We start from the raw sequence: 26,037 nt of genomic DNA, 5'->3' as shown, positions 1-26,037 counted from the left end.
TAGACTACATAAGACCGCAACCAAACCTCTTCCAAGGCCATGTGATTTAGTCTAGTTATTTGTCCATTTCAAATACCTGGCTACAATCTATATCGATTTTTGAAAGTTGCACAGTTGGGTGTGCTGCCATCACAACCAGCCAGTCGGACAGAGCTCGCGGTTCCTCTACGAAAAGCGGTTCCCAAAAACGAAACGCGCCACAACCTGATTCTGCTTCAACACTTGTAGATTATAGCCAAACGCAAACATTAGCAACGCCCGCCTACGGAGGAAAACTGTTTCCCTCTCTTTCGCCTAGTCCAATTCTTCATTTTTTTAAGACCGAACTAGACCCAAAAACATAAACTACCCAAGCCCACCAAGTGGTGGTGCTGAAACAACCCATACCGATTCGCGCCGTAGATTCTGACACTTTCAGTATTTTACTTCCGCGAGCAGCGTTGGCCAACACAGCTAAGTGGCCGCGTCACACCATCACCAACGCCCGGAATATTTCCGCGGAAAAATAGCGGACCGACCGGCGGGGCGGCAGCTATAGCGCATAATTTTGGCACAATCCGGTGACCAGAGAAAAGCCCATCCCGTCGGGCCTTCTTCGCCTTCGCGTAAACGATCGTATTTATCAACCAATTAACACTTCTCCCCAACACTTTGCGCGCCTTTTTAGCTCGCCCTTTCGTTCGCACTTTCTTCGCAATGCCGGCCTCTGTCTGCCTAACTGCCGGGCGCGGGCCACGAGCCTTGACAAACAACCGTGACCCGCGGCACACACCTAGCGCAAAAATCTCTACAATCCGCCGTGCGATGGACACTAAAAAAAAACGACGCGCCTATTATGGCCCGTCGACGTACCAGATCAGACCATCTTGACGACGCAAAACATACACACCTCGAGGGCGCAAGAAAAGTGAAGCGAGAAGAGCGAAAAAATACATCATCCTTAATTCAGTTTTAATAATTCATAATATCGTTTTTCTTTCTTTTGGCGGGGCTTTCGACGCCATCTTCTCTTGCTACAACAATCCACCACCACGGTTTACTTTAAATCAGGAGTGGTGACTAGTTATAGCAGACCAAGCGGATGACGGCCCCGTGTTGAGTCACACGTAGAGCGTCGTGTTGGTAGATAAGGTGGTTCTAGGTCCCCGAGTTCCTGGAGACGTGTAGACGGCTAATCCAAAAGTCGCAAGGTGGGATTACAAAAAATAAAGTAAAACCTTTCGTAATCCTGGGCTAAGACCAACGCTGCACAACGGTATTGTTTTGAACCACCACTTGAGTTAATCTGGCCCCTTGGGCAGACCCCCCCGTGTCAGAAAGGTGAATAACAATTTCTGCGATAATCTCTCTACGTTCTATCGTCCATCTGGCGACTGTTGCGTTTCGTGGAAACATTTGGACCAAACACGGAGTGATTTTTTTTTATCTATCTACTATCTTTAAAAATCCGAGAACCTTTCCGTAGTTCAACTTTTAATTTTGGATACGCTCGCTCTCCTCGCTGATCCGATCGAATCCGCGCACGGCAAAGCAAATATTATGCAGATAGCACTGTCTGTGACTTTGAAACACACGGAACCCGGAGAAGAACCGGAAGAAAGGTGTCGGCGCGTTTACCGCGGGAGAAGTGGGGCAAACTTTTGGCGAACAAACGCGACCGGCCGGCTGGCGGTAGCGCCGTCTGCTCGCCGCGCCGGAAAACTTTTAACCTAAGCCCAGTTCGGGCCTTTTCCCAAATCGGTCAACGGTGAAGAAAACTGATCCACCGACTGGCCACCAGACGGCGACGACGAGGGCAGCAGCTGTGCGCGCCAAACCAAGCCAAAGCCGCCAAACGGAAATGGAAAAACACGACCACCACCGTGTATCCCGCCGCCTTGCCCCCCGTTCTGGGGCAAACAAGCAGATAATATGGAAATTTATGTTTTAATCTAGACGATATAAATTACGGGGGCATCGGTGGCGCGCGCTCTGGCATCCTGTGAGAGGATCGGGGTCTCTTCCCCGGTGGTTGACAAACCCCCCCACGATCAATGACCGCGTCCGGAGTGACCCGGGAGGACGCGTTTTCTTCGACCCGAAGAGGAATTTATGCGTTTTGGGGGGGCAGGCATGTTTGATTTATTTTTCGGGCCCAACCAGAGGAGGGAAGAATTCTGATGTCCTCTTGTTTTATGTCCTTTTTAGCTCTTCATCATAGGCCCGGGATCCGCGACCCAACCGGGGCCGATCTGATCTGGTGACCTTATTCCGCTTTTAACACTCGCAACTGCGCAAATCTTTCTGCAAATCTTGGAACCCGACGTCGTTGGGGAACTTTCTTTGGAACTTTCGCCACCATCCGGTGTTTCCGTCATTAAATTCTTGACCAAGGCGGTGGCAGGCTAACCCTCAGCGCTCTCCACCAACATACGATGCGCGTTTGCTGATTCCAGTTCCGAGGCGGCGATCGCCTTCTAATCAATCACACGTCGATTGACGCCCAGAAGTCAACACACTCTCGCTCAGGAGTTCAAAGCATAAGAAGTTCGCGCAAGAAGAAGAAACGCAGCACCAAACAGTCTACAGGCGTCAACTGATAACACACCCAAGCCCCAGAGTCGCACGGACACGTCACCAGCCCAACATCTTATCTCGCGCGAACTTGGCACAAAACACCCATCACCCATCGTCGTCGTCGTCGGCGGCGTGTGGTCAAAAATAGACGGTCGAACTTGCCAGATCTCGCACAAACACACTTGCACATGCACCGCGGACCGCGAGAGATAATTGTTGCCCGAAATCTTATGCAGCGCGGAGAGTTCACTCACCTGCGTGGCATCGGTGTACGGCGTTATGGAATTCTTATCCACCATCTGGGAGCCGAACAGGGGTGGAGGTGGGGTCGAACTGCCTCCGCCACCGCCACCGCCACCACCACCGGCCTCTGTGTACTGCTGCACCATCACATCCATCTCGCCTTGAGAAAACGCGCCACTGATGACCTGATTGTGCTGAGGTATCATCACTGATCGCACTGACGGGGACCTGGACACTTGCACCGAAAGCCGCCCGAATGCACTTCACACCACCTTCCTTCCTTCTTCCGGGCCACTCAACACACTTCCTTTTCAACCACTCCCGAAACGGAGCACGTACGCAGCGAACGTAAGAAAACGCAAATCAAACAAACAATTCCCTGCTGTGCGCCAGGCCAGCCACAGAAGACAGGCTTCCTTCCAACCTTTCGCGCACCAACCACCAAACACACTCTATCTACTATTGCGCGCGGATTCTTCACATCCGGCGGACACACAGAAAAGACGGCGCGCAGCCACCGTGTTTCGAAGTCGGAAAATTATCAATTTGTATCACCCTCGCTCGGGTCACTACTACTCGCGATCACGCAGCACTTCGGTTCCGGGTGCACTTGGCGCTCGGCGGCAGTTAATAACATTTTCTCGACACTTGTGCCCGCCGGGGGCCAATCGTTTCTTTTTCACCTCTTCACTCTCGGGGCACTTCACTAGCACTTTCTGTTTCTGGGGGGCTTGGGCGATCAATTCTAGCTGGTTGGGTTGGTAGTGGGAAAGAAAAACGAGGAAACCATTAACACGGGGTCGCGATCGATCGATCGAGCGTCACGCACAACGTCCTCCTCCCTGTGTGCCGTGTGGTATGTCACCTGAGGATTCAGGATAATTGATTTCAACAGAAATCAAGTTCAACTTCACACAAAGTGCAACAGTTCTGATGACAGCACACACCAGGCACACCAATTTCCTTCGCCATAATCGATCGAGCGATTATCATGGTTCTGTTTACTGCCAAAGGGCTTTATAATTCAAAAGAAAAAAAATACTTGGTTCTGTGTCCTGGGCCGACATACTGTGCACTGTCATCTGGGTCCATTTCCAGCATCCCCACGCTACGTTCAATGTTCACAGCCGACGACACTATTGATTGACCAACGGCTGGCTCCACAATCAATGGCAAACAATGGCTCCACAAGTTCCTAGAGTTCCTTTATGGACGTTCCACGAATCATTCCGCCATTTTTGGAATCGTAAAAAGAGGCAAGCTAATACACATAAGCGATGCACTGGTTCGATCTCCGAAAGACCACCCTTACAGAAACACAACGGTACGGTATGCAACACAGAGATGCCGAGACAAAGAGCCAAGGAAAACAAAAACCATTTCCGATCGTTGATTTCTATTCAATCCAAGCAACTCCAAGAACTGCATCGTATGCAGTGTGTGTGGAGATTTTTACATTTAAAACAAAAAATCCGTAGAGAAGACGACACTCGAAGTCACCAGGTGCCGAGGGGACCACGTATTTCGGAATATTAATTTAAAGATGAAAAATTGAAAAAAAAAAAATTAACTGTAGCAATCATCTCGAACGAGAAAAAATCCCACAAAATTTCACCATTTAATCAGTTTTCACCGATCGGGTCGTGGAAAGTTCTCCGAAAGTTCAAGCACCGAAAATTGGCAACTCTCTTCCGGTCTTGTGTTATCAACTGTCAGTCATAGCAATCGCAGGGTCTCTAGGAACATCATGTTTCCGCACAATCTTCTTTTCACTGCGCTCGACCGACCGACCGATCTCACAACGAAGTTCTACGTTCGGCACGAGGAAATAGCGGCCATAGTGTCGTGATTGGCAAAATAATATTTCCACTAAACACACACGCGCGCAGAGCGACGGTTGACGAAAATCTTGATCACAGACCGATTCGGATTGACTCGATGAAATTTGGTCACTAATATCGTGCGCCCGTCACTCACGTCACGAGCGCGTATGTCCACAGGCGCTGCGACGTGAGATGAACCGCGGACGGGTCTTTCCGGTTCATCGGCAAAATTTGGCGACACTCGGCCGGAAAACCGATTTCCATATTCACCTTCCAATGGGGGGCGCGGGCCAATATGCTCCTCTGGCTCGTGTCACACCGATTTTCCGCACACACCCGAAACACTGTCCACACGCGGTCGATTATGAGTTTTCGCTGATCGTTCACTCGTCGTGACACTTTTCGCTTTCCGGCCGGCCGATGTCGACCTGGAAGAGGTGTGCTGTGTTGTGTGTGCGGTGATACGCGCGATGTGAAACACGGCGACGGCAACGCTTGCTGCGATTTTTTCGTCCGCTCCGCCGGAAATTTCGCCGGAGACTGAACACGTCGAGCGACACAGCAACCCGCTCTGGTGCTCTGGTGTTCGGCTTCGGCTCTCGGGCTGCAGCGGGCTCACCAACACCACAGCCGACGCACCAGCCGTTCGGGCGTGCTTTCTCGCTCTGTCTTCCGCCTTTAGAATGCCTGCCTGCGCTCCGCACCACACTACCACGGAACGTTACGTGTTCGCACGCAATGCAACAGCGGAACAGCGAGACGCACACCGGCACGGGAGCGATCAGCTGTCGCGCGTAGATAGACGAATTACGCGCTGCACTCTACACGACACGGCACTCTGGTGTGCGTGAGCGCGTTCGCGCTCTGCAAGGGGGCATACTACTCTCTGCGAACGCACTGCGTGTGAGTCAGAGCGTTTTCAATACATTTTCAATATCGTACGATATACCCCGCGTACGAATATACTATCGTACGATATACAACATCGTATGATCCACCGCGCTCAATTCTATTCGATTCGCTTGTGGGTCAAAGCGGTTTTTTAACATCAGTTCGTTGTTATCAGTCGGGTCTCGATTCGTTATTATCGGTCAAACAGACACCGTTTATTGCCGGGCGTGGGTTCGTTCGCAAAACGTCCGGTTTCCAATCGTCAAAGCGTCACGGCAAAATGTTGCAATATTTTGTGTAACATTTAATTCAATTGTAACTTCAAAGTAACTTCATACGGTATAATATTTAGCTGGGCCGTTGATGGAAAGACCCTCAATTTCATTCGTTGATTTTTTGGCCTTTTCGTGTAATTACAGTTTAATTTGTACTGGCACTTCAAGCAGAAGGCCATGGTGTATGATCGTCAATTAATTTCATGCTTATTAATTTATTTGATTTCAAACCGTCGATTATCTTCAATCAAGAGGTAATATAAGATGTTTGAAATTTGAAAAATATTAGAACAACTCCAAAATTGCAATACTTTTCGTCGTTCGGCTAAAGTACCCCAAGGTGGAGTGTTGGTGTGTATGTGTATTGTGTGCTATGCAACTTTGCAGCATAAACATTCTTCCATCCTCGTACTTCCTGCCGCTGCTCCGATCGACATCCGATGCAACCCAATGGTGTGCACAGTGGTAGTGGTGAGTAACACATTCGGTTCCTTGGGGACACGAAGTGGAAAATAATCGATGAGAAGGGTTCCTTCGGTCCTTTTACACCTCCTCCACCGCGGCACCCCCCCGCGGCTCACGCCATGCCATTTCGTTACAGTTCTCGTCTCCGTGCCACCCCCGCCACCCTGGAGAGCATAATTTCACCGCTACGCAATAACACGACTGCCCTGAAAATGTGTGTCCGCGTGTGCGTGTGGGTGTGTGTGAGGAACAGGATTGCGAGAATCGAGCACGGCCCGGAATGGTAAATAAAAATATAAAACATATGATCCGCGTTCTGGTGTTGGTGGATCGCCCTCCGTAGAGCGTAGTGCTTTATTTATGTTTTGCTTATGTCTCCTTCGCGTAACTTGTTTTCAAGTTACTCCACTTTGGCTGGCTTCTTTCGGATGCACAGGCCGACTCTGGTTCACACAGTTCGTCACGACCATCTCAGCGGCCGTCTCTGGACAGGGTTACAACTATTTTTACTATTTATTTATTTAGTCAATCCTTGAAAGTTTGTGGTCTGAATTTGGAAAATCAATGTTTTTCCCATGGTCAATTATATGTGCCATGTTCACGGGTCGGAAGACCATCTGCGCTGTTTGTTCTTGGCATTATCATTTTTACTACCATATTAAACAAGTAGCTAAACAACACACCAAATAAACTGATTTTTGTAATGGGATTCCTTTCAACAATTGTAATGCACCTGGAACATAACTGCGTAGTTGCGGAACGGGAACTGTTTATGAATCAACCAATACAACGACGATGACGACTAACACACTAGCAGCTTCTGCAAGAGACGAACCTCCAGACACCAGACGTGTCCTCTGCATTCCGCTTGGTCGTGCATTACTTCCGAGCTGAAATGGAGAGACTTTGGTCTACCCAAAAGGATACACAATCGAACGATCTGCGCCACCGGGAAAAAAAGGAAAATGACGACCAGCACAGGAACAAGGATCAGACTCCAACCAAACCCCAGTCGCTCTCGGGAAGCTCCGACCCGGCCAGCCTGTTAGCATAAAGTGATATTATAATGTACACAGGTATTTACATAAACACACAGAAGATTGTTCCTTTCGTTCTGCCGACCTTTGCCGGGCGCGATTGCTATCATCATGCGCTGCGCTCCTAAGCATCCAGGCCCGGTTCCTCACGCAGGACACACGGTATAGACGAAGTGTCCCAGGCACGGTGTGTTCGATGCGCCACGGATGTAACTGCGACGGCAGCGACGACGACGACGGTTGCTGACGATGCTGCTGTTGCTGCTGCTGGTTTTGATGATGATGTAGCAAAATGACGACCCTATTTCCTGCTGGCTTACGTACCCCCGTACCCCGCCACGGGTGGCCTTCCGGACCGACATTTGGTAGCGCCAATTTAAGGACGAACCGCACTGCCGGTGCGTTTATTAAGCACAGAGTGATCATGTTGTTTGCTAATGTACCGCCATCGCTCATTTGCTGCGTAGGTTGCATCTAATTTTCCCGCTTACCTTTGCGACCTAAATGGGTCGTTATGTTCATTGAACGAAACACAGACTGTGAGTAGCTGAAGGCAAGGTCCAAACTCAGCCATGGAAATGAAACAAACCAAATCTAGTTTGTTAAATAAATATTTAGTAAAAACTGATCGAAGAAACGGCACCATTAACGAGCCTCACCGTTTACCAGCATTTTTCATCTCATTTCAGTGTTGTGCGAATAAGTTGGGAAAACGTTACGGCCATACAAACGTCGCAATATTATCAGCAAAAGAAACTAATCGTCGGTTGTGCAATGTAGAGCGATGAATTCTGAATGGCGATCATCATGTTACCGTCAATGACTCGTCAACGAAGGAACCTGCCGGAAATGACAAGCTACCCGTTGACCAGGACCTTTCTCCGCTATCGATGGGCTGGCCGGAAGTTCCGCAGCATCTTAGAGCGGACGATAAGCAGCCGATGCCTTGCGCACAGATTGGCTATCGGAAACCGGACAACGGAAGTGATTTCCTGTGTCCAAGAGCTGATCCGCGGTGCATTGCGATAAACCGTCACTGACAATTCGCTGTACACACGAAAAATTTCACTCGTCTCTGGTTTCCGGGTTGCTGAACGATTTGGTCCATTGTGACCTTTTTTTCCAGATCGAAAACGGCCTGGCATTCGGGAGCAATCTTAAGGGTGAAAGTTTGAAACCTGATACGGGAGCGGATGCCTACGCTTTGAATACATTTTTTTAGTGATTCTCGAGATCAACAGAGGAAGGATTCGAATAGCTGATAGGGTGGCCAACCACGCACTTTAAAGAACACACAGGAATACAGAATTTGTAATTTAACACTGTCCAACGGCTACCACTTCTATTCCTTTTCAGATAGAACGAGTTGCCGCGACAGAGCATAAGTTGGCAGTTTTCGGTGCAAGAAGAAACAAATCGACCCCACGGTGTGTTTGTTTGCAAATCAATAAAGGCAAATGAACTGCGATTGGCCGGATCATGTCGGGACGCTGCGAAACACGAGCTATGCGCTCTCCAAGTTGTACAAAACATTAGCAAACCGTGTTGTTCGCAAAGCCTTTTTTTGTTCAGGAACGTTCAAGTGCCCATCAGTCAATCGCAAGTTGCTCGTGTTCGGTGCCGTGCACAGGTTGACGGATCCTGTTGACAAAATGTAATCGAGTGCCCCGTCGGGCGTCTGGTTTGGAGTGGTCTCCAAAATTTTCCTCGAACCGGACCGTCCGTCGAATCGACAAAAAGTCCTTTTGCGCCGAGTCGGGCGAATGAAGAATGTAAAGTGACGCGTCCGCAACCAGGTGGACTTGCAATGAATGATGGAAATGGCGTCAACGAATAGAAGTATCGTGGGGAGGACAACGAAAACCAAACAAAAAAACAACCTAAATCTCATCTGCAAAAGACAAACGATTTGTTTAACGTCTTCACGATGCACATCGGCGACAAAATCGGTGGCGGTATCGGCAGGTCTTGGCTTTCTGAAAGCCCCCCCCGCAGGGCGGAGCGACAAGGAGTTCACGGCATGCATTATGCAAAGCACAGTTCTTTCCTCGTAAACCGAGGGCGTACCAAAAAAAAACCTCACAAAAATTAAACTCTCCAGCAGCCGTCTTATCGGTGAGTCAACACCCAGAGCGTACTCTCCGGTGGTCGCCGGCGAGCGGTAATGCAGTCATTATTCTTATTTTTATGGAAAGCAAATATTGCATTTTCCTTCACTGTTGACACTGAACTCGAAATGCTGATATCGGAACCGGAGCAGTCTTCGACAGAGAGAGAGAGAGAGAGAAAAAAAAGTTGCCACTTTTCCGGGTCCGGGATGCACCGCAGACTTCTTGCCGAAACTGTTGATTTTGCGTATACTGTTTGTTTTCACGTCTCCAGCGAACGTTACTCTGAAGAATGTTGAGGATGGAAACTGCTACTGGTGAGGGTGCACCAGACATGTTGTAGAAACTTAGCGTATAAAATTAACGTACAATTACTAGGTTTCAAGATGCAAATCTTCACAGTCAGATGGTCCCATTCAAATCGTAATTTAAATATTGGTATCCAAGAAATATCATTATGCAAAGACTGTGTCAGCTTTAGGTCTAATTCGTTGTTGTGATATAAAGATGTGTTAAAACCTGTTGAAAATGTTTTCGGAACGCGATTTGGTGCATTTGGTGAGATCAGCTGGAGGTTATTCATTATAAGCTATTCAGTCAATAATATGTGTGTATTGACCGAAACACCAATTGATGCGTTTTGGCAAGGCAAGCAAAAAACTGTGATCCTCCTGATAACTTGTTCATGTTTCGTGAAAGGCATGGTGCACTGATGCACCCAGCGAAGCATCGATTAGTAGAGCTTTACAAAATCAATATATTTATGTATGAATCAATATATCCATATGTCAATATAAATACATTTATTTATTTACAAAACAGACGAAAACTCGAACTGAATCAAGTGGCGTTTGGCACACGACCGGCGAAGCGCTGCACATTAGAGAAAAGCGAGCAAATTACTATGTATGCGACCTGCAATCAAACGGCCGCAGGAGCGAAGGAAAAAGAAAACAAGCCCCAACATTAAACCTAAACCACCAGTTCAACCCACAGCCCACCGTGGCCCACTGTGGCCAATGGACGGAGGCTGCATTTTTTGTTGTTTTGTTTTTGCATCCACTATCGCGCGCGCTAGCCCCCGAGGGCCACGTGTGAATGGACCAGTTTATGCTATCTCATGCAAAACATGGGAGGCAGCGAAAAAAAAGGGGCCAGTAACGCGTACCATGGCCGTTCCCGGGTCGACCCGGGACCACTACTGACGAGGGCGAGGGCGAGAGCGTGGCGTAGATAATACCGCGTTCCGGGATCGTGCGTCGTGTCCAATTCATTTGACCACGCGTTGCGGCCAACGCGTGCGGCACGTCGCATAAGTTGCTGCAGTGTACGCGCGTCTCTATGTCTCCCTCCACGGTGGCCACTTCAGCACGAGGCGACCCGGCCAGACCACAGGAGCATGTGTTAATTTTACGGCAAATTTAGCGAAGCGTAATAATTTGACCGTTAATTTTTCATTTTTTTAATCGAATGTTTTGGAGGAAAATATAAACCGTACGATTGTTAAAATTGATACTCTACGATCGCGACATCAACGGATGATCAAAGGCTCGTTGCTGTTGCTGCTACCAACATTTGTAAGTGACTGTGTCAATGCGACGACGGTGGACACGTGCGTTTTGCCACCGAGCCTCTTAAGAACGGTAAAACTATCACCGCCGAGGGGCGCACCACAGAACCGCTACGCCGACGACGGATGATGACCGTGACAACGGCCCGGAACTGGGGCAGAGTTTCGAGAAACAGATCGCCGGCGGCCCGGACCCACCAGCACCACTGGACACTGGACGATACCCCTTCTGCCACGGAGCATGCAAATTATTAGTTTTGATAATCATTTTCTTTGAATTCGCTAATTGACACAGCATCATACGATTACATGCGGGGCCCTGGGAACTCGGCGATCACATGACGAAGATGAGGCGAGCGCGCAGAAACACAACCAAGACGGGTTGGAGAAGAAAGACAAAGCAACGAAAAGAGAAAGAGAGAGAGAAAGAGAGAGAACGAGTGAGGGTGAGAATAAATGGCGATTTATGCGAAGAACCGGACCGAACCTCACAGCGATAAGCGGTCACAGCCGGCCCAGAGCAAGAGCAAGGCGGAGTGCTTGTGGGTTGTTCAATAAGTTTTGCGCTTCAATTACCCGAAGTGAAGTTTAATTTTATTCTTTCCATTCATTTTTTGTTTACAAGCCATTTAGTATCGACGTGTTATCAAGCATCGTGCAGTGATTGAATTGTTATTTTCGGAAGCCTTAAAAGCAAAGAAAATTTATAAACGCACGTTGAAAGCACGTTTGTAAGGTAGAATGTAACTTGCTGTAGTTGCACGTGGCCCCAAGAAGCGTTGAAAACGTCAAGACTTTTTTTGGACGTTGATCTATGCATGTCAAGGACGTTCAAGAACCGCAACAATACCTAAAATCGTAGAAAAACACAGGATATCATATTGGAAGCCCTAGGTATTTCATTGGGCATTGTAAGCAATATTTTGACTAAATAATATTATATTTTCCCTACAGGGATGGAACTCATAAATTGGATCCTGGAGGATAATAAAATGTATTTCAAACCATAAAATTGTGTTTTTCTTATCGAACCGCGAAACTTATGAAACAGCCTGGAACAGCGAACATGCAGTAAAGATGCTGGATGAGTGAGTACAGCGACCAAAGCTTGTAGGAAAACGGTGGATAGGCTACGATGGAAACGGAATGCGTTCAACTGATACCTCATTGGACATTTTACTTTGAAACGGTCTTCGAAGTGAGCAATTTAAGGACATTGATTGAGTAGGTTTACCGCTCGGTACGCTAACAAAACCAACAGTCGCGGCTATTGAATCAGTGATCTTCAACATTCTGTCGACGTGATCCTTTTTTCATGTAGAAAAATCAACTTGAGATTTCAGGCTTGTATAATAGTAAATTTCAAAGTAAATGGACGTTACGTGTATTGTGGTACATTTTGCAGTCCCTTCAGATGGCTACTGTTGGATAGCAGTTTTGCTTTATAGACCAAACTTTGCAGATTGTTTGCGTGATTTTCGTCTTCTTTGGAGGCACATTGAAATCTCAACTTCGCGGAACTCTCGCGGAACACTTCATCTCATACCTTAAAAACCGCACAATCGAACAGCGCGAGAAGCAAAAAAAACTCAACTATTTATTTAGCTGTAATTAATTTTATTAGAACCGCGATCTACTGCCAGCTCACTGGGGAGGTTTAGAAGCAACGACTTGGAAAGAGTGGAGTTTAGGACGGCCGACAACCCCCGCTGGGCCGATCAATCTCCAATTCCGTGTCGAATTGGAATGCGTAACACCGGAATGCCCGTAGACAAATGAGATCGTCTTCTCAAGTGCGCTCTGCTGGACCGTCAGAAATTCCAGTCCAGTCGGGTTTTTTTGTTCGTTTTGCTTCTCGGCCCGGATTGGAAGTAACTAACGAACGGCGGCTTCGCGCATCGCGGTCGGTCACCATTCGCCACGGAGCCATGGCACGCAGGAATGTCCGCCGGCACCACTGATCAAAGCAATACGTCACGGTCGGGCGAAGAATAAGGATTACGGGGATCGAATGGAAAACGGACACACGAACACACAGAAAAACCCCGTGTCGGGGCACTGGTGAACTGGTGATTGTTTCTGGTGCTCTGTTATCTAACCTTGCAAGTCGATGCCAAGGTCGTGTCAGAAAAGGAGATCGTTGGTTAATTTAGTTCTCAAACGGGGGTTGAAAATGTATCTCATGAATGTATGCAACCAAGTACCTTAACCCTTCATAGATTGTTTGTTCGATTCGCTTGGCTCGCTTCTGTCAACCGACTTATCGACGGCGAACCCTCACAACCGTCTCTTGAATTTGGAGTCAAGAGCTTTGCGAGCTAACGGGAGTCCGTGAAGATCTAGAGGTTGACCTGGGTCTACCAATGCAGAATCCCAGAGCCCAGCTAAGAACGCTAGGGCAAGCAGTTCAACGAACGCGTCCACCGACATTGCACCGAAGACCTAGATTTCCCTGAGCTCGATCTCTTGGCACCCTCCATCGCGGCGGCCGTCAATCATTCCACGAGCATCTCGTGTTGTCTACGGGGCCCCCAAGTGGCTCCGAGCTCTAATTACGCCAAAGTACACAACAATGCACCATGCATACGCTGAGCACGCCGTTGGAGTCTTGGCTCCAACCAAATTTTACATCCCCGCTGTGGAGCTTAAATTTCAATAATTCATACCAGCGTAGGTCCCCCCTTCGAGTTGGCTGGACCTGAACACGGACCCAACGGAGAAAGGCAGATCGCAGACCCAACGCTGGAAATTGAGCCAAACGAACTGGGGGGCTTGGAAATTTGTACCCCTTTGGCCGGCGAAGGCTCCGGTCAAACGCGAGGCGGGGAAATACGGAAATCCAGAAACCGCTGACTAAGCGTTAATTATTCAATCTACTGTCCATAGCCAACGGAGGGGGCATCAGCTGGTCGCCGGCCACCGCATGGTCCGCCACACATCGCACACGACAGTTCCCACGTGTTCGCAGATGTTGAAAAATTCACACAACATGCCCGGCCGCCCGGTAGCCGGACACGTCAGTGTGCAGTTCTGGTGCAGTTTCCAGTGCATCGCCCAGCTGGTGGTTGCAGTTCCGAGAGCGCGCCCGCCTGCCCGGGACTTCTGAGAAAATCATTAAACAGTTTAAAAGAGTAATTTGCCACGCTGCGTCAGATGGGCCTTATCGCACGGACCCGCACACGGAAAATATGTTTCCACCGTAAGATAGTGATCGCGTAAAATCCCGCTCGTCTGCAGATCAGACTCATCAATCATCGTCGGTGTAGTAGCGCTCTGTCACCGGGATCATTGAGCCGGGAGACCTTCCCCCCCGGGTACTTCAATGCCAATGTGAGCGAATTGTGACCTTAAGCCAACATCCGTTCCGTCACCATGCCGAATGGTGGGCAGCTCAAACGGAGATCTAATGCGAGATGCGGACATAGGACACACAGCAGCTCCAGTGTGCCAACATGTGAACTGAAAAGTCCCGAGGCTATAAAATAAAATGCATTTTGTTTGTTCAAAATGGGCTTTATTTATAAAGGTCGCCTTTAAAATTTCAAACCTGTTTTTGTAGAACGATTTAGTTTTTGTCTCAAAATAGCCTCATCGTTCGAGCGAAACTTCTTACCGATGAGCATTTTGTTGAGAGACCTCAACATCTGACAACACGGTGCGTTGTTCTTTGCAATTAAAACTCTCCAATAATGTAGTATAACATTCGCTTTTGATGGTATTTCTCTTCTCAAGATCCCAAAAAAAAAAGTACTGAGGCCTTCCCAACCGATTGGTGTGCTTTCGGGCGCTTTGAACGAGGTTCACCAGTTGCTTCCCACTCAGATGACGATCGTTTTGATTCCGGACTAAACTCCGGTGGTGTGCGTACTCGATTCGGAGAACAAAATTACGTATTAACGTTATACCACAACGCTGATAAAAACAATTCTATGAATCAGAGCACCCGAAAATAAAGGGGCTTATGGCCATAGTGAAAAATAAAACAAAACCCATAAAATACTGATTAGACTGATATACGCAGCAATTATTGCGCCACCAATCCAGCACATGTCGTTTGATCCCTTCTCGTTGGGTGTCCAAGTGTCCTGCTGCCGGAACTTGGCCTTAGAAAATGCGTATTAACTGACACCTGTATCGCTGTTTATCTGAACTTTGTACACCACGGTTCAGGGCCACGGGGTTGATGGTTGAAACAAAGCAAACTTCACCCGTACGATCGACTATCACCGGAACCCGGACTATCACCGTCGATCGATTGTTCAACACACAACTCAACGCAACTCACAGTTGCTATCAGTAGCTCATTAAACGGCAATAAATCACGCTTTTGATAACGGAAGGCACAATATTTTGGCATTTACTCATCCTCGAGAGGCGGCCGATCCTACGGACGGAACGGGCTGACGCTCGTCAAACGATGGGGTAAACATAATTATAGTCCATAAAACGTAGAAAACAATCCGAAAACACTGCTTCTCACCCTTTTGTTCCGATCCTGACGCTGGAAAGGCGTCCGGGTGGCATACTGGAGGCCCTCGCTACGTCTACGTCCTTTGCTCACCGTGGCCCGGTGGTGCCGGTGCAGGAGAGCAGAAAATGTATCGGAAAGCCGAAGATTGCTGCAACTGCCGACCGGCCGGACGATCGGTTAGCGAGGGTTGCATAATAAGCAAATAGCAAATGAATTATAATCGCGCGTTACATCAGTAACGATGGGGCCGATGTCTGCCGCGGCGGAATGCGCAAGTCGCGCGGCGAGTGCAGCGGCGGACGCAGTTGCAGCACATGCACGAAAGCGCATTGCGCATACTCGCGGCCCACTACGCAATGCTGGCGCACAGCGCGGCTGACGGCCGGTCGGTGCATCGAGTGCATCGGGGGTACCCTTTGGCCTGGAAGGGTCGCAAAACGGCGAAGATGATTGGCTATTCATGCCACCTTCCTTGGCCGCTCTCTCTCTCTGTGATAGTGACTCCTACAGTGATAAGTGACCCCCGCTGACGTGATGCCTCTGTGGTGACCCATTTCCGAGAGTGATCATAAGAAATGGGCCACATGGGATTGATAAGGAAGCGCAGGGCTGCGAGTAAGAACTTGGTTTGACAGTTCCTAGAAGCTTCTACGTCTGACATCGTCTGCCCCCCCAAAGCCTGACTAAGACCCTCAGAACGAACCATTCGGTTTCGGATCGGATCGGATTCCTCTCTCGGTGCGGTGCGGGAAAATACGCGTTCGGAAAGCGGGGGAATTGTGGGAAATAGGAAATTTTCCCCAAATGTGATTCATTTGCATCCGATCGGAGAGCCACGAACGCATCGCGTGATAAAGTCGCCGGACACGAAATAGATCGTCACATCGGTTGAGAAGTACGCAGCATTGCATCAGCCACGGTGCACGGTAGGCGGAACCGTGTCCATCGATAACGGAATTATACCTTTCGTTATCTATCTAAAACATGTGTGAACAATCTGACAATCCATCGCAACGCGTAATTTCTGAACTTTTACTTAGATAACATGTCCTTTGCTCCGATGACGCATATTATACGGACACTAGAGGCAAATCTATTGGCTGTTAATGAACGGTCCGATTTTTTTTATCAATGATATTATCGGTACTGGTTGGACGGCTGGCTACTGGTAAACCAATCGCGTCTCCACCACACGTCAGGGCTGTGCTTATGAAATTAAAAACGTAATTTGATAAGAGATCGGGGTTTGTCCGATCTGTAAAAGTAGAATAAAAAGTAATCTCTTACGAAGCCCTTTTCTTTGTGGCTTAGGCGTGAAATGATAACAAACCAGCCAACCGGGCGACGTCAATTGGAATGATGTCATCTGAATGAGCTGGGTCTCGAGTGTGTCGCCTATTTTTATTTCCCAATATTGCTTAACGTTTTGTTAAATGTGTAGCGTAGAGCTCTGATAAAACGAAAAAAATCTGACAGGTACAGAACGCAGGATAGTTTAAAATATTACCTAAAAGGGGGGCCATACGGAACTCAGGGACTATCCTACCACAAGTCCAGCCATATCAGCGAATAGCTCTATGAAAGGAAACTAGTAAACAGATGGATCTAGCTGTTAATTTGACGCTAGACGTTGAACTACTGGAAAATACAGAAGTTTGTTCATAGGTTTAGACCTTACAGACAATATAGGTCGAAGGTTCTTCGATGTAGCTCAAGTTTGGAAAGGAATTTCACATGCTGATTAAACAAAAGTAAATAATACCGGGTAATACCAGCAACAGCTGACCTAAAGTGCGAAATCCTCTCCAGCTTAACTGATAGAACTTTTGTAATCTCAGTTCCTGCGAACTCCGCAGAGACATGAGCTTTATTAAAAACTAACAAAATCCTCTTGACCGCATCAGGAAGATGTCCAGCACAGATGTTTGGCCGACAAATGCTTCTTAGATGGAAGATATTAAGATCCTATCCTCCAAAAATGAGAAAATTTATCATATTTTCATTGTCTTTCTGTAAAAATGAATTGCAACTGTGAACCATAGCGATGTAATGCACTCTGCTGCAACCAAGTGGCTCGAATGCTACGCAAAAGAAATGGACATTTACGAAAAACTAACCTCAAAACAATCCGTCACCGTCGCCGAACCATCAAACTCCAGCGTATCAATCCAAACAAATCATCCTCAAAGTCGCTGTCCGGCACTCTGCAGACATCGCGGATACCCCCCACCGGATGGTTAGCGAACGATGTCTTACTCCGCCGGCAGAAAGTAATACATTGTTTTCCGCCAATTTCACCCATCGCCTGTCGATGAGGCAGACCTGAGACATTCTCCTTACCACGGTGCTGCAGCCCAGCCTACGACTTCTTCTCGGTTTCCCTCTCTCTCCCTGTTTTTCGCTGTGAGCCACGCGGTTTCTGCTCACGGTGGGCGATGGTCAACGAGGGACCGGTTCGGGGATTTGTCGTTCACGCTATCAGCACGTTTCGACTGATAGACAGTTTTATTTCGCTTCGCTCGCGGTTTTGAAGGGCATCCGAGACCGGTCCCTCGGCCCGTCCTGTGGGCTCCGTCCTGGGCGGTGCTGCTCCTGATCTCACTTCCGGCGACGGTAAGGCACCCGCGCCACCCTCGCTGCCGTGCCACGCCAACATGAGCACTATTTAATCGGCCAGCAAACTTGGAAATATATTATTAGGGTCAGTTACTTTTGCGATGATGGAGCAATTTAGCCCTGAACTCTACGGACGGGCGGCACGGGATCGACGTCGGTGTCGGTGTCAGTGTCGGTGCATACGGGGGGTGCATAGCACTGATTCATGATCTGCCTCCTGACCCGGTGAGCGGACCTGCCTGCCTGCCGTCCACCGTCCGCAACATTGTCGTGGAGTAATGTTGTTTTCTGTGGAAAGTGCGCAGTAACATACAGCATTTGTCGGTCACTCCCCGCAACCGCGGACACCGTGCTTACCTTCCCCTTCGAATCGCACCCTTTCCAGCAGGAATCGGTCCGCTCGATCGACGTGCCCATCGCAGCAAAACACGGCGCGGCGCGGTGAGCAGAGATGGCACCGAACTAGCGTTTATTAGCGTTTACGCGGAACGCGCGTTAGCTACGCAAGAAGGTGATCGAAACACGAAACCGAACCTTCTCCCATTTCTGTGTGCCGGTCGGTTCACGAAAATAGAACAGAACCACCACGGCTAATTGGGGTTATTATTATTGTTACACGGTTGGGCGGAAGATCGATGAAGTGTTGTGCTGCGCCATCGTTTGTACGGAGCGAATCCACTTGAGATAGATGTATGGATCGGGCTCCTAAGGTATCAGTATGATTCATGATTGCATCTGAACTGAATGACCATAGTCGGGAAGAATATCTTTGGGCCAAAGCTTCACTCCCAAATCACTTTTTCAGTTTTCTAAAATAACTGTCGATTACAGATTTCACGGCAATTACTTAGCTTATTTATATTATCTTTAAGCATACTTTTTATCATTATTTTTATACTTATTTTTTATATTTTAGCCAATGTTCTTCATCCACTGGACAGTATATCGCTCTCAAACCGGCTACGAAAACAGGAAATCGTTTCGTTTTGGAAATGTTTTCTAAAAATTAGGAAACAAAGCATGGTTAATCAACACTTCAAACAAAATCATCGTATTTTATATCAAATATTTTTCATATAATCCACTACCATAAGATAAACTAGTTTAGATATATGGTAACGTCTAACGCGCAACACGTAGCAATTGAATTTGAAATTCCACTGCAAAAATATCAATGTTTCGATAACATGCAGTTTGACAATTTAGTTCGAATCTATCGATTACCATCTGGAGTAATTTTGGCTTATCACAGTCATTATGATATCAAACCAGTTACTTTGTACTTTTACCAAATATTATTTTCATTTGATTTTGGCCAAGGTTTGAAAAAGAAGTAGATCTGTTTCATGCCTAATTATTGCCTGGCAAGAAGAACCAAAATCATAATATTTTCTTACGTCACGTGAACGAAATGCAGACGAAACAAACTCGCCAGCGACTGCGGAGTACAACACCAAAAATTATTACAACTTAATATGATTAACAATTGAAAAGTAGGGCTGGCAGACCGGCAGACCTACTAGATGCTGACACCGTTGCTAAGCGAATTAATAGCTGCATCTGGTATTTCAGTAACCAAACCAACATAATAAACTGGTTGGGAACCCCGAGCAACTGGAGCAACAGCACCGCGCACCGGGGATGCGGTTCCCGGATCGACTGGCATCGGATACGAACCGTGGTAATGCTTAAAAATGGTTGTTGTGGGTTTATTTCTCCACGGAAAAAAACGGTAATTCAATTATGTCGGTTTAGCAGTCCTCAGTCGCCGCTGTCGCACTCGCTCGCCCGTCAAGCTTGGCTGGCATCCCGACGACGAAAATAAAACCGGAACAACGGTTCCCCAGCAAACATCTCGCCTAGAGCCTAGAGAGGCATGTAAAAAAGGAAACTTTGCGAAAAGTAGTCGCTCCGTTTGTAACGGATCCATGGACACCGAAGATCGCAGCGGCCCGCCGTCCTGGGAAGGCCAGTTTATATGAAGTGCAGGCAACGTGAACCGTCCTCGCTGCGTCGCTGTTTAATTCACTTTTATTCGCCAACATCAAAGCTCGGGAACTGGACGAGCCCAGTCCGGGATTTCGCATTGATCTAGACTCCGAGGGCCCGGTTCCGAGCTCTGGTCCACCGGATGGAAACCTGGTCCTGGAAACATTTTTCATCACAAGTTTCGAGCGTTCGCGGCCCGGCTATTGGGTCGTTTTGTTTCATCTGCACAGCAAGGCTCCTATCATGGCGACGGGAGCAATTAAAAAATTCTGCGAAAGTATACCAACCCGAGTGCTGTGGGTTGCGGAACGATTCGATGTGCATTCGGCATTCTGCGTTTGTTGTTTTGCTCTCCTAGATTCGTCGGTCGGTTGCTTTGCTCGTTAAAAGAGGCAAAGCTGGTGCAAACAATCCGACTTTAGTGTCCTGAAACATTTCAGCAATTGCAATTTTATCAATTTTACTGAATTCTACAGGAGATTTACAGCTTTATTGATTGACATGACACTGAAAGTTGATTACCAAAACCCGCAGGTTTTCAATGATTCTTGCTGATATGAGCTATGATATGATAAGAATTGCTTATAAAATAAACAAAAATCTGTCACACAATTCCTCCCAGGTCTTCAGTTGCAGTTTTATTTTGGTTCTACTCTGTACGCTGCAATTTTCGCAACGGATGCACGCTGCAGACAAGTGGATTGACCACTTACGAACCAACGAATGTCTGGACGTCAAGCTTTATTTTTATCAGCATTAATTAGTGCAAGCACACCAGTGCCACTGTCGATCAACCGGGGCCACCGCGGATCTGGCGGTCAATCAAAGGATCTGCCCTTTGTCGGTCGGTCCGCGTGTCATTAAAGCACGCGAACGCTGATCGCGAGAGTGATGATCGTCGACGCCTGTGAAACTACTGGCTTTCGCATATAGCGTGTGCTGGCCACGTAATTACAACCGACAACCCAACACACCGATACACGCACAAAGGCGCGCGCGCGGGCGCTGATAAGGATACGCCGGGATTGGAGCGCTCAGAGCCCGGGTGGACGAGCCTCTCTCAGTCGTGGGAGCTGCAGTTCTTCCGACAAAGTGCAGGATGAAAGAATCGCGATAAGAACGGCGAACCGGGGCGGCGGCTCTGATCTTCGTTCTGACAGCCACCGACTAGACACACACCACTAGTCGACTTCGTTGGAGAGAAGCCGCTGAGATCCCCCGGGTCACACGGCAGGGATACTACGCGGTCGGTGAGTACGCAGGACACTTGAGACACCCGCTCGGAAGCTGATAGGTTTCCCGATAAAAATAATTACTAACATGCTGCCTTGCGGCTGCGCATTAATGCTGGCCACTGGGCAGAACGCTGATTTATGACCGAACGCTGCGCTCACGCGTGCGGGTTGCGCAGTTGCACCCGGGTGATTGCGAGCGTTCCTGCTGCGTGATCCCTGCTGGGTGGGCGGCGGCGGTGACACCCCGCCGTCCTATGCGTCGTATCAAAATTCTCTTACCAGCCGTCGCGTTTATCTGTTTAGTCAGCCCACTGTCCCTTGGATGGGTTTTTGCGCAGCAACTTCCAAGACGATCGCCGTTCTTCGCTCCCAAGGCGGTAAGATAAGAGGACAGTTGCCGAAAAGCGGACCGAACGAACGCGCGTCGCATTAACAATCGATCATTTACGCGGCCTGGCAATTTATGGTCGAAGAAAATATTAATGATATATTTGGGAGGTTTACCGTATCTAATGGGTCATCGATCGCGCATCGCACACGGGTACAGATAGTACGGGTAATAAAATTGATATCGTAATTAAACTCCTTCGAAACGACAGCATTTGACGGTTGACAGCCAATAAATCTTCGTTACAGGCTTTATATCATCTTTCGGATCGAGAATGAAATTTCAGCTCAGGCTAATCGCACTGATTAAAATTAATTAGCTTAACGCTGTATAGTATCTAACGGAAACCTTTAAACACGAAATAAATTAAACCATTCGTGAAATAACCTTCATTTGAAAGTATGAAATTTAGTTTGATGGTTTTAAATCAAATTTCTTTAAAGGAACCATAAATCAAGCCGCCAACTAGTACTCGCAATCGCAATGCAGTCCGGGGAATCGGAGTTGAGCGTGATAATCGTTGCAGTGAACCTCATCGTGAGTCACTGGTGAGTTCCCGTGTTGTGCGTGCATCGTCCGGACGTCCGGTTGTCCGAGTGGATTGCAAAACAAAACAGCATCGACCAGCACGAGAGGGCTTGTCGGTTGAATGACCACGCCTGGCCCTCCAGACGTACCCCATGTGCTCGAGTTACGAGCAAGCAAAGCCACAGAGCCACACCACAATGAAGCAAATATTAAATTCGAATCGATTTTTACCGGTTTCACTTTGCTGAACGAAACTAGAACGAGAAAAATTAGACCCTATTCTTATCACTTCTTGGGGAGTCACGAAGTTGAATGGAACGAATATGCAAAACTGTATCCATTTCACCTTCCATGTATCCAACAACAGGCCAAGTATCCGCACAAAAATCCGCGTCAAAAACCCCAACATCATTTAGTAGACTCTACATATCAGTTCATTTTACGTACCAAATCAGCCAGTGGTCGGGAGCAAGATTGCGATGCCCTTTTTTCGCGAAATAAAAATTTCAAACCAGGAAATCTGAGGATTCATTGCCACGTAGCACCTTTCGCCCTGTCCGCTGGTCCGAGCCACCTGAACAAACATCTGTCTAGGTAACGGCGGAGTCGGCCAGCAACCGGCAACGCTCCTTAGAGACGGGCCAGCGACGGGTGCCCGCGACTCGGTAAACAGTGGACGTACTACGAACGAGACCTTGCTGATTTGAGTAATGCCTGGAATGTCTCCAACAGACGGCCTGCCTGCTTGCCATATGGTGTAGTCGGTGACGTTTAGTGCGAAGAATTTCTCCCCAGCTGAGCGGCGAGCGCTGGAAAAGAATGTCTGATGCAAACGAAGCGACGACTGGGCAAGTCCGATGGCTCAACCAGCTGTGTTTGCAGGCTGTATGGCTGATCGGAAAACAGTCCCCCAGTGATAGGGTTATTTCGCGAAACATTTATGCCGCTTAAAATGATCATACAAACAAATAAATGTCAAACGATTAGAAATGGCAAAACATTACTTTGGAGCACTCTACGCTTTATCGAGCGTAGGCTCGGAAACAGGGAACCGAATAGACCACCGTGTCGCCGTTTGAACTTAGACCAGCAGTAATGGTGCAACATTTACTCGTTTCCATCTGAATTCGTAAAGTTCAAGCTTATGCTCGGTTGCGGTTGGTTTGCAATGACGCGTTAAACAATAATCGCCCGCGACTCGTACCAATATATTCACCCTCACGACATACGGCCACGTTGAACTTTGGCACGCAGTTTACGAGCTCATAAACACGTGGCACGTGTCCCGCGGTGGAGCAACAAATTCCAAATCATGCCTAATACGAACCAAGACTCGACTCAGATGGTGCTGGTTGATACACTGGCGAATCGATGAAGGCAAAAGGTGCAATGGAACTCTGTCATTTTTGACACGGCTATAACATATCTAGATGCTAAATGAAAATTCAAAACGAAATAATACTGTGGCCGAAAAGGGAAGGGAAATTTGATTTTGAACTTGTTTGTGATTCACCAACATCTGGGACCCATTAAACGTCAAAATAATAATTGCTATTGGGTTAAAAGTGAATTCTTCATTTGCCATACTGTCTGAAACTATTCATCAACGCGGTTCCATTAAATTTTGTGTGCGGAGTGAATTTTCTGACGTTAAAACGTTGAAAATGTTGCCGAAAGCGTTCGGTGAGCAAGTTCTATAGAAAACAAGAGCACGAGGATCATCAACATCAACTGATGAGCTTCGCGTCAATAAAAGAATTGGTGCCCCAAAATCATCCAGTGTGAGGTCCTGAGGACGCCAGGACTCCTGAGGATCCGTGAGGTCGCCTTCTTCAGGTCAATGGTTGAGATAGGTGCCCAAACGAAGGATGTGTTGAAGGCTTTCCCAAAAAAGAACTGACTGATTGTCGGACCGTTTCGAACATTGAAACAAACCTAGAGATAGATGGATTGAGTAGAGTTGAATTTTATTGGTGAAATAGATTTGGAGGAATAAATAAAAACTGTTCACGTTATAAGCGACCTCCCGATATTTCGCGACCACAGTAGTAAGGAAAACGTTATTATATGATTATTTTATAGTTCAACGACAAGCGTAACGATTCACCGCCGCTGGCACACACTGCACGACGTGTGCATTCCAGAATTAATCGTCCATCATCAGGCGCACACGACACGGCGAACAATGTGCATCAGTCAAGAATTTTTCCAACTTTTTCCCCTGACATCCGCAGCACACGGTAGGAGCACGGCAAATGATGGAACGGAAAATTCTCTCCCACGACGCACCCGGGCTGGCGTGCACTTCTTTCAACGTGCACCGTGTCGGTCCCATTGGTTCGTTGGTCCCGCGGGACGATGAGGCGGGAAAATTGCAAGGAAAATTTTATTAATCATCAAATCCTCCCCCCGGCCAGGGGCGCGCTCTGTCTGCATACGTTTTACCGCGCAAACCACCGTGGACTTATCAAGGACACGACGGCGGCGGTATGGAAGGCAACAGTTTTGCCGCGAGCTGTGACAATGACAAAACTTTGTCCTAATCGTATTGTGCCAACTAGTACTACTCGGTGGCAGTTGCGCCAACCGGTGCATGTGTGCCGCCCCTAGCCCACTCCTTCCTATTGCTCCCTGCACGGCGGTGATGTTTGTTTTAGGGGTTTCGCTTCTGTTTCGAGATCGAAACACATCGACGCCGCGGAATCGGCCTCCCGCTGTGACAGAGATGCGGAAGAGACAAGACACGCCTGACTGCCACTAGCCAGCATTTGCGTACTCTCGATGCTCTCTCTGGCGGGACCACCACCACTCGGCTGAAAATAGTACACCCCGGCTAGGTTTCGGATGTTTTATTAGCTCCGGCCGCCGGCAGTGGCGCGGTGAAACAAATTAATCATATTTCTTTATTGCACTCCCGGCGGTAACTGTACTTCTAACCGCACGGCATATATTTTATGAACCTCTCTGCGACATCTGCTGGCCGCGCCGCCAAATGAAAGTCTAAGTTAATTTGAATATTTTACGATTGATTGATTCCCGAATCGGGAATCGGGCGCGGGTGGTCGGGGATTGCAGAGATTTGCATGTTTTTCGCCGTATCAACGCGAACAGCACACGAGTGGAGGTCGAACTAGAGAGCTTGTGAGCTACAAGCGAATGGCTATGTAAGGAAATAAATGGATGGAACATTGAAAGGGAACTTTCAGCATCTACACAACGCCACAACGCTCGTATGTTCTAAAATTTTGTACAACTTTTGCATTTTGAATTTCAAAAAGTTTCTTCAATTTGTTTTCAACATAAAAGGTTGATTGCGTCCCAATGTACAATCGTTCGTTCATGTCATTCAATCGAATTGATGAAAATAACATATCGTACATATTGGATGTAGCGACGCCGAACGTTTTTCTAACAGTCGGAGCAGTTTTCATCAATAAATGGTGCACCGAAAGCCAACAGCCAAAGTAGAAATTAGGATAAAAACTGGGTTAAAAAATGGTGATAAAAATACATTAATAACTTGCGAATGCATTCTGAATCTCTTGAACGAGATGAAAAATTTGCCCATTTGCTCAATTTGGCTTTAAAATATTCAATTATTAGGGCGTTGTCAATCAATTTCGTCGAATTTCAGTCGAACAACAATGTTCGTTAGAAATCCGGCCTGGTCTGTTCTTCTAAGATTAAACAAAATCAATGTTTGTTCATTCGATCGATGTTCATCGAACGTAGTCATTGTCGAACGAAGCAATTGTTTCTCAAATCATCAATTTTATGTTTTATTATTTATTAAAATATTTTCTACTCAATTTTTTTTCGTAAATTAACAAAATTTGGAATAA

At 47.6% G+C, this 26,037-nt stretch overlaps 1 protein-coding gene across 1 annotated transcript in view; it reads right to left on the bottom strand.

The window, feature by feature from the left end:
- LOC131211163 (AF4/FMR2 family member lilli-like) overlaps positions 1 to 3,119 on the bottom strand; it is a 92,555-nt gene extending 89,436 nt beyond the window's left edge. The window contains exon 1 of the mRNA XM_058204537.1: positions 2,811 to 3,119. Coding sequence (XP_058060520.1) covers positions 2,811 to 3,005 — 195 coding nt within the window. The 5' untranslated portion in view covers positions 3,006 to 3,119. The remainder of the gene's footprint in view (positions 1 to 2,810) is intronic.
- Between the last annotated feature and the right edge of the window lie 22,918 nt (positions 3,120 to 26,037).

Source organism: Anopheles bellator, chromosome 1, assembly GCF_943735745.2.
Source record: "Anopheles bellator chromosome 1, idAnoBellAS_SP24_06.2, whole genome shotgun sequence".
NCBI lineage: Eukaryota > Metazoa > Arthropoda > Insecta > Diptera > Culicidae > Anopheles > Anopheles bellator.
The sequence above is the reverse complement of the archived record's forward strand: the minus strand, read 5'-3'. Positions and strand labels throughout refer to the sequence as shown.